The sequence below is a fragment of the Carassius gibelio genome, chromosome B1 (assembly GCF_023724105.1).
Source record: "Carassius gibelio isolate Cgi1373 ecotype wild population from Czech Republic chromosome B1, carGib1.2-hapl.c, whole genome shotgun sequence".
NCBI lineage: Eukaryota > Metazoa > Chordata > Actinopteri > Cypriniformes > Cyprinidae > Carassius > Carassius gibelio.
The window spans coordinates 35,270,154-35,280,661 of NC_068396.1; the positions used below are offsets into that span (position 1 = coordinate 35,270,154).

The window sequence follows — 10,508 nt, forward strand, 5'->3', positions numbered from 1 at the left end:
GAAAATTCCATATACATAAGAAAAAGTGGGCTCAATGTAAACCAAATTTTGTACATTTTATAAATGACTTTAAATTATATCTAAATCTCTTGGAACAAACCGAAAACAAAAAAGCAATGAAAACATGTAATGCTCTGAAATCATTGAAATGTATGTAACTTTTTTTCTCTCTCTCTTTTTATCTCTCGCTCTCTTTTCTCTGGCAGCTAATGTTAATTTGATTATGTGAATATGTAATACCTCATGTTCTTGTGGCATTGAATTAATAAAGCATCATAAAAAAAAAAAAAGAAAACAATTCATTGAACCGTTAATATATCCACATGACAGGGGGCGCTAATGATCCTCTCCGATTCACATTCAAATCTGCAAAAGAGTTTAGCTATACTGCCAAAATCTTAGTAACATTTACAAACAGATTTATTATTATTATTACAATAAGAACATTTTAAATAAAAACAAAATGTCAACGTGTGTGACAGTTAGGATTAGGGGTAGAGGTATAATATTTAATATTGCATTATATTGTTCGTTTCCGTATCAAATTGTGCATTAAAAAGTGTATAGCTGATTTGAACTCATCCTTGAATTTAGGCTACATGACTGTGACCAGCAGATGTTCTCATCGAGCGCTTCAGAACTGAGCTGGTTCACAAGCACCGTTTGTCCCACTGCCATATTATTCATCACTATTCTAATAAATGTATATTCATATCCTTCTGGTCTGCTAACAAGACTCTTTTTTTATTGAACAAACATAGCAGCAAATACAGTTTCATCTACAAAAACAAAAATAAAATAATTATCAACAGTAGACAAAGAGCAAGTAAAGTAAAAAGTAAGTAAAATAGACAAAAGTAAAAAAAAAAAAAAAAAAAAAAAAAAAAATACATTTACAAAATAATAATAATTGAGCCAGGGGTAATATATCCTTTAAATAAATTCAAGAGAGATATACATGCATCGAGTACCTTTTGTTTACATTATAAAAAAGCATAAATATTATACTTTGTGCATAATGTAACTGATTTTAAAGCTTTGGCATTGTTGGAAGAAGATATAGTACTCAAGTAATATTTAAGGTCATTGCTCACAAGACTCAATACTGTAGAACGCTTGTATTGTGACGTGTACATTAGCCACACCCACAAAGTTTCTAGCAGATTCGGACCGAGCCCAGCTGCTGTTCTTAAAGGGGTCGCCGCGAAATTAAAGGAGAACACATTACTTTATAGTTTAATTTCAGTCTACAGTTTAATTATCGTTAATCTATCTGTCCTTTACCAGATGATTGAGAGCAGTGTATTTTTCTGATCTTTTCGTACCCCAGCCTTTCTATTTTTAGTAAGAAGCCCTTCCCTTTAAATCTCCTCCAGGGACCACCTAGAGTCGCTCCGTATTTCTGTCGGTTGGCAGTAAATCACCGATGGTCACTGTTCGCGTCAGCGCGTCGCGATCAGTCCGCCGTTCCGCTTTCTGCCCGATCTTTCGCTTTTCCTGAAATCCTCTCGTTCTCCAGCCATGCATCTGCTGTGTTTCTGTATCCTGCTGCTGTGGACCGGACCGGCGCGCGGTTATTTCCCGGAGGAGCGCTGGAGCCCGGAGTCCGCGCTGCTCGCGCCGCGGGTGATGCTCGCGCTGGTCTGCCGCAACTCGGCGCACTCTCTGCCGCACGTCCTCGGAGCCATCGACCGCCTCAGCTACCCCAAAGACCGCATGGCTGTATGGTGAGTCCCGGCCGATTGGACTGTTTGGCGTTATTTATCAGAGTTGATACTCTGCGCGATTACGCGTCTGACAGCTGCGCGTCCTGCGCTCGACTCATGCGTTGCGTGTTTAACTGTATCACGGTGATGCACGCTTGCTACAAATGAAGCGAGCGAACGGGCGTTTATGTGTGTGTTGAGTGAACTAAACTGAGTTTTCTGAGTCTTAACAGATGTGCTTTATGATTTATCTCTGTTTGGAAACGAGAGCAGGATAGTTTTGACTCGGTTCTTGCTGTGACCTGTGTTCGTGGAGGAAAAATGAGCGAGTTTAGACGTGTCGAGGGCAGACAGACACCCCCTTCATGCCCCTCGAGCGGCTCTGCCCCTTTTTTTCCCCGCACATGCTGATCTGATCAGCCGACGTGTCTTTGTAGCGTGATGGAATCTGTGAGAGAGCAGAAGAACACATGAAGAGTCAGTGAGCTGAGAACTTTCCCTGCGGCGACACACAGATGAAGCACCTTCTGAGAGACTTTAAAACCTCATAAAACATGCATGCCAGAAGACTAGAGAAGACATGTTTAATAATTATGTCGTGAACTAATTATTGATTTCTATTTACTAAGAGCAGTTTCTTCATATTCATCGAATATTTTAATAGTCAACCTCTCTTCAACAAATACTTAAATTCCCATATTGTCAGAGTTCAGATTTCCAGGCTTTTTCATGAAAACTGAGGTCTAGGGGCCGGGTCATTCCTGTTATACAATAACTTTTATGCCCCAAAAAATGAGTCACATATCAAAATTTCTCATAAATACGAAAAAAATGTTTTAATTATGTTATAGAGTAGGCTGAACTGCCTCTAATCATACCTATAATGTGAAAATATAATTATTTTTTACATTTTCTTCAATTACCATATCATTTTCCACCCTGTTAGTACATACTTTCTCACCGTCCAAAACTGACTGCAATTTCACTGAGACCATTTTATAGAAGTGACATAATTTATTTTCCCCACTGGAATTCATCTTCACAAACTGAGGTAAGCTTCAACTCTCACACCTAACTTTTTTTTTAGTTTTTGAAATGTTATCCTGCTTGTCCCGCCCTTAAAGTTCCACCCTGTTAGGCTATATTATGGAGAATGTTTGTCCTATAAAAAAAAAAAAAAAAAGATAAAAACAAATCTGACAGTTATAAAAGTTATGTTAATCTGTAGAAGGTTAGCTAGCTAAATGTTGCTCACTCAATGAGCTATGGCTAACTTAGCTCAAAATTCTAATAGAATAAATAGTTTTAGTGTATATAGCAAATCAAATCTATATACTGTATGTGTATGTATGTATGTATATGTGTGTGTGTGTGTGTGTGTACCCCTTAAGCTCCCAGGTCACTGGTACAGAAGGTTAAAAAATAAAAAAATCCCACTATGCTTAGCGTGGAAAATTACAATATTTAATACAATTAACGCAGCATCCATTTTTTTCCATCATAATTATCATCATAATAAAAAACACTAAAAAGTGGCATCACTGTCCATAACTGTTCCTTCTTGTGATGGTATTTTTTGTTTCCCTCCCCCGAAGGAAAGGACAAGGATGGAAAGCTTGTCCACCGTTAACAAACCTGTTAACACTGGTGTTCCACCCTGTTATGCTCCTTTCCGCCCTGTTAGACAAGTCATTTTAAATAATTTCACAGCAATGTTAAATGTTTGGCATACGTTTGTCTTATTTTGTAAGGTGAGGAGCACTAACAGCATGTATATTTTCTTGAGCTATTTTTTTATTATTATTTACAACCATATTGGAAATAATTGGCACAAAAAGTAACTGTTCTTAATTAAGACATATTCTATTCATCGATAATTGTTTTGTTATTGTTTTTAAAATAAAAAAGTAATACGATGGCATAAATGACATATACTATCCAAGAAAAGCTTATTATTGTTTAACATTTACATGATTAACATGTTGTGATAACTATCCATATGTCCCTAACAGGGTGGAATATTTTCATGGTCAATGTCTAAACAATCTACCCATAATTATTATTTTTTGAGTCCCTGAGCTTGACCAATATCCATTCCTAATAGTTAAACATGTCACTATTTTGGTAGAATGAAAAAAAATAATGTAACTTTTATTCCAACACATCGCATATCAGGAATGACCCGGCTATTTAACTACCATATACATTTCAAAACAGTCAGTCCACAGTAAAATGCACACAGCCTCGCATAAAGTAGCTGTGATTTCTCTGGAACCATTATGACTTCCGTAAAAAGTTGACATCAGAACTACACAATACCTCCTTCAGTCACCCCACACCTCCTTCTGTCAAACCCCCAGACAACACCACATCTGTGCCATTGCAGAGCACTGAGCAACAACAACACTGAAACATGTGGAAAAGGTTAACTTTAACCTCGAAACCAGATCGCATGACCTGTAACGTTACACTCTCACTCAAAGGATGGATGATCTGACAGGATTGTTACTATGAGGAGATCACATGTATAAACAAACTCATCGCGTCTAGCGCGTCATGTTAAAGATGTGTATACATTTCAATTTCAGCAGGCAACTATTTTTACAGCTACATTATTGTTCCAGCCACAATAAATCACTACATTGTATATACAATTACAAATGATTATATATAATGGTCAGTTGTTGTTTTACACACATGCACAGACATTTTTTCATACACAACATCATGAGATGCAAAAAAAAAAAAAAAACACATATGGCAAGAAATTTGTAGACTCGTCCATAACAACAAAAGACAATACTTTATTGAAACTTTTCTATAAGTGTGCTGCAAACACTTAAACACTAACCTACTTTATTTTTCCCTTGAAAAACTTTATTTTTCTATAATTTTTTTTTCTTTAATTACAGTTACTTCCATCTGATTTCATTTGCATTAAATACTACAACCACACTGTAAAAAAACAGTAGAATTTACAGGATTTTACTGGCAAAAAAGTTGCCAATAAAATCCTTTAAAAATAATGCTAATTGTTACGGGCTGAACAAGACGTGAGACAAGCGGATCCATTTGCTGCTAAATTGTTGTTTATTGTCAAGGATAACCCCTTTTCAAGGGGGGTCCTCGAGACATAGATGAAGATAATACAACACATATACATTCACACTCACAAAATTTGCAAGCTTTATTAAGAGACGTGGTCAGAAACAGGCATTGGTCAGACAAAGGCAAAGAGATATGTAGAAGACAGGGCAAGAGAAATCCAGTAAACAAGTGTGGGTCAGTCAATGGCAAACATAATCCAACAGGGCGAGACTAGAGGGATAATCCAGGCACAATGCAAAGGTCCAGGGAGGGACAAACAATATCCAAAGAGGACAAGACGAGAGAGGAAATCCAATATGTAAATAGTATCTTGTAATTAAGTAACTTTAAAAGTAATTTACCCAACACTGGGGCCATTGTATTGTCATTCAGTGAATGACTTTCAGCACATTAAAATGATGTTTTAAGTAGGATGTCCAAATGTGCAGTATTAATTAAAACAAACACCTGGACTTCGCCATCCAAAGAGGCAGAGCTCATCTGAGGATTATTTACAACTTTGAAAAACAATATTATTTAATGACAGAACATACTTTGTAGGGAAAAAAATGGAATTGTTTTGTATGTCAATTCAGAACCAAGTTATTTTTCTGTGGATTATATAAAACTATTTTCATATAATCCGATAAACAAACCTGGTTTGGATCAAAATAAAAAAAAGCCTATCAGAATCCATCAGACTTTAAAGAGCTCCGAAATTTAAATGCTAATGTACAAGCTGGATGCTAATACAGTTATTGTTCTTAGTGTGAACTGAAGCATCGCTCTCAGCGTGTGGTTAACAACAGAAACCGAACCGCCGGGGTTTGTGTCGCTGCCACAAACAGACCAGAATGAAACCACAGGCGGTCCGAGACTCTCAGAAGCCGTTTGGGCGGGTTCAGCGCTCGTTAGCACTTTAGCAAATTGAAAAGGAAATCTGTTTACACAAAGTCTTAGTTAATGATCTTGGCAGATCTGAGTGTCAGCACATGCACATCAAATTCTATATAATCTATAGCGTTATTACAGAAATAACTCCAACTGCGCTTAAATCAGTTATGAGAGGCGCTGACCACTAACAAGTATGATTGCTACATAATCGTAGCATTAGAGCGGTTCACACACTCACATGTGAACAGAGACACACGACAACTCGTGATTAACATCTCTAGTTTGGTGGGGTTCTCATCTGCTCCAGATTTCATTTTTACTGGTATACTGTAGGATGGGCGTCGTCACACCCGCGGCCCTGTGATTGGTTCTCTCTGTGACTTCAATTGACTCTGTAAAAATCAGGCAGCCACATTAAATATATAATTTTACACCCACAGATGTTTAGTTGCCATTTTATCACCATAATTAGATATAATATATAATCCCACCTAGAAATCTTTAAAGTTCTAGGAACGTCTTCAGCGGCTAGTTTTACTTTAATTCCCAGAATGTTCTGCTAAAAGTTAGGATAACATTCTCTAAAAACATTCTAAAAATGTCTATAGATAACATTGTTACAACATTATTCTCTAACATTCTAATAAAGCTTCCCATCACACTAGATGTGGACTGACATTGCTCAGAAGTTAAAATGTTGGTTGAAAGTGAAAACCCAACCTTTGATTGGTGTCAAACTCTAGCGTAAATACTCCAAAAACAGTATTACAAACTTCACTTATTATAAACAAGATTTATTTCTGTCATAAATTTAAAAAAGTTTTTATTGAGATTAACAGAGGTGTTGAGGGTTTATTGAAAATAATAGTTTAGCTTGATGTCACCATTATGGTGATCAATACTTAGGCAGTATGACTCTTTCAGTTACAGTTAATTCAACTGCTGTAGCTATATTTGTTACAGCGAAAACAGTGAGAGACAAATAACATCAGGTGATCTTGGTTACTAATATTAGAACTTTCCTCATGTAGTAATCTGATCAGCTTGTTTTATCTGGAGTTGAATCTATGCTATTAATTTAATATTAGTGTCTATGGCAGATGCAATGCATAAGATCCTACATATTAATATCATATTTTGTCTGTTCTTTTTAAATTACATTGTTAATGAAAAAGAGAAAGGTTAGACACACAAAGACCTCAAGAATTACTGTATGAATCTCAACAATGTTGACATGCTTCATGCCGCAGTGCATTCTGGGTGACATGGATGAGTTTTGTGTGATATACCGATAATACATTGCAGCATGAAGCATGTCACCATTGTTGAGATTCATACACTGAATCCTGATGTTTGTGTGACAAAAAAAAAAAGCATTTTTTTTTCAAATTATTGAAGTAATCTGCTTTAAATTCAGCTGTGTCTCAGAGCCATTAAGTTACTTTAAGAAATAATATGTAACTAACATTAGATTTGGTGAAAACGGGTAAACAGACCACATATGTGATGATGTGTTAATCACCAGCAAGCAATCAGCACCATTCAACCACATGTTATCTTGCCACAATAAAGATTACAGCAGCTAAAGAACAACACTGATAAGCCAAGTGTCAAATTGCACAACTAAAGCCAACACTTACCACCATTATGGTGACATCAAACCAAACTATTACTTTAAACAAGGCAAGGCATCCAAGTGCTTCTCAAGGCACCTGCTTAAATCTTAATAAGAATATTAGGGGATAATGTTCTAATAATGTTATTAATAGACATTTTTAGAATGAACGTTATCATGAGAACGTTAGAACAATCATGGTAATGTTCTTAGAACATTTTTAGAACACAAAAATTCTAGCTGGGATAATATGTAATTATAATTCATAAACTACTCTTTAAAGTCAGTAAGATATGTTGTAAAGTAAACACACTAATTCTGTGAAATAATATGGCAATGCTATTCCAATTATTATATGATTTCATATATTGTGATTTAAAATAACTGTTTTCCATTTAGCAAAATTTAATTTATTCTGACGATGCGAAACTGAATTTTCAGCAGCCAACAAATTAGTGTAAGTTTTTTATTATCAGTAGTGTGGAGAGTAAGATACATTTTTATTTCAAGATTTTTTGATGAACAGAAAGTTGTAAAGAACAGCCCTATTTGAAACATAAATTGTTTCTAACATTATATATGTATCTTTACTGTCACTTTTGATCAATTTAATGCATCCTTGCTGAATAAAAGTATTAATTTATTTTAAATGTATATTTTGACACCAAGGTTACGATTGTATACCATCTTTAATATAATATAATATAATATAATATAATATAATATAATATAATAATTTTTGTTGGAAACTCGAAGAAAACATTTTTAGATGCAAACCAAAATATCACATTATTAACAAAAATTACTTAGATCAGAAGCATTCTAGTGGTCTCTAAACCTAATTATGAACACTAGTACTAGTCATTTTTGTCTTTGCAAATTTAGTGTTAATAACAGAAGCATCCAGACCTGTAGGTCATCAAACACAATCCTGATGGAGATCAGACAGGTGTGTCAGATTTGATTGAGACTGGAAAAAAGAGGTATGGAATTTGCCTTAGGAACTTTCAGAAGCTTGTGTGTGTGTGTGTGTGTGTGTGTGTGTGTGTGTGTGTGTGCGTGTGTGTGTGTGTGATATGAGATTGTGCACCTGGATACCATCTGTTCACAGCTAAACCCTGAGCACCAAAGACAGCCTGTGTGATCTCAGTGATAACTTGCCTTGATTTCCCCAGGATCATCTGCTGAACTCACCTGAACACACACGTTTGTACAGTATCTGGCAACGTTGGGTGTTACACAATATATGTAACGCGAGTTACATAATCAGATTATTTCCCCAAGTAACTAGTAAAGTGCATTACTTTAAATTTGCAACTGAGTTTTGCACTTCCTTCATTTAACTCTTGTTGTGTACAGGCCTTTACAATTGCCAAAAACTATTTTTATTTTTAGGTTTATCTTTTATTGAATACAAATAATCAAGCCCAGCCCATAATGTATACATAACATAATGCATTACTTTTCATAAAAGTAACATAATTAGTTACTTTTTATGGAGTAAAGAAATACTGTAATGCATTAGTTTTTAAAGTAACTTTCCTCAACAGTGGCATCTGTGTGAGTGAATCTGACTCATTTTCTTCACTCACACATTGTGTGAAGGGCTCTGGTTCTCCTGTGCTCCTTCTGCAGCCAAACACTAAAGACCAGCTTGGCTTTCCAAGGTCGTGTAGTGCAGTTAAATATGGGCTGATTTTACAGTGCTGCACATCAGTGCAAACTCAACACTCGGGAAGAAAGGAAAATGTAAAAGTTCTAATTACAGTAATTTACTTTCTATTTTGTCATTCATGTTTGGAGAAGTCTGTTTCAGATGATCTCTCTTTCCTCAGGGTGGCCACAGATCATAATTCAGACAACACCACTGAGATCCTGCGCGAATGGCTCATAAACGTCCAGAACTTCTATCATTATGTGGAGTGGAGACCTCAGGAGGAGCCCAGGTGAGACTGACCTTAATCTACAGGATCACAGAAACATCTGCACACATCTGTGATCTGACCAGTGTCTGCTCGCTTACTCTTCTTATGTTAGAAAACATATTTTGTTAAATCAATCCAAATTTGTTAAATAAAAAAAACAAAAAAAACAAACAAACATGAAATAAAAAATTTGACGCAGGGAATTCTGTGAATGTCAATTTTTTCACTTTCAAAAACGGTATTCTACCATAATATTACATGTAATGACCAATACAGTTTATTACCGTATATAGTAGGGGACCTTCCCTTTAACCATTTAACAGGTTTTTTTTTTTTTTTTTTACTGTTAAGCATTTTTCTTTCACCGTTAAATTCACAATGATTTTTTTCTGTGTTAACGTCCTCTGCTAAGAAATCTTTTCTTGGAAAATAGCTGAAATAAAACAAGTTTCAGTTTTTTTTATGTATATTTTACTTTACTTGTAAACATTGTAACACAAATATATAAAGTATATTGCACCACATGATATTTTACCACCCCAACTAACCTTGCATTTCCATAAAACAGATTTTTTTAATGCAGAAAAAGAACATGCTAATTCTAGTGCATTTAAGTCATTTCATGTATAACTTGTTTTTTTAACATATATTTAAATTAATTGAAAGGATGACAAATCAGTCAGGTTTGTGGCTCATGCATGTGTTTGTCTGTGTGTTTCTCAGAGTCTATGAGGACGAGAGCGGCCCAAAGCACTGGACGTACCTGCGATACGAGCACGTGATGAAGCTGCGTCAGGCGGCGCTCGACACGGCGCGGGAGATGTGGGCCGACTACTTCCTGGTACATCATCTGAAATCTGAAAGAGTGCCTCTGCTCCTCGCTGAAGTCAGCCACCATCATCCACGGCTGTAATGTTGCCTGTCAGTGCAGATGATGTGACAGCAGTGTGATTACTCTTCCCCTCCCGTCTGTCGAGGGTCACGGGCCGGGTTGCTTGTCTAAAGTTAGCAGTTGCTCTGTTCAGTATTACAGGGTTATTTCTGCTGCTCTGTGATCAGCTCTGTTCCTGCTGTCCAGCGTTTGGCTCCACACTAGTTTAACTGCTCTGCATGTGTTTTAGTGGAAGTACTCTGTACCATTACAGGATTAAACACACTGTCCCTCGAGCCAAAACCACTGCCATGTATACAAGACAAACATCTTTCCTGGAGAACCACATTGAGTTTTATCTTCAGTAAATGACATACTGTACGTTAAATCGTTTTTTAGTCATCTCTTGA

General features: G+C 36.1%; 1 protein-coding gene across 1 annotated transcript in view; it reads left to right on the forward strand.

The window, feature by feature from the left end:
* The first annotated feature begins 1,197 nt into the window (after nt 1-1,197).
* LOC127949449 (procollagen galactosyltransferase 1) overlaps nt 1,198-10,508 on the forward strand; it is a 15,363-nt gene continuing 6,052 nt past the window's right edge. The window contains exons 1-3 of the mRNA XM_052546762.1: nt 1,198-1,727; nt 9,138-9,248; nt 9,951-10,068. Coding sequence (XP_052402722.1) covers nt 1,522-1,727; nt 9,138-9,248; nt 9,951-10,068 — 435 coding nt within the window. The 5' untranslated portion in view covers nt 1,198-1,521. The remainder of the gene's footprint in view (nt 1,728-9,137; nt 9,249-9,950; nt 10,069-10,508) is intronic.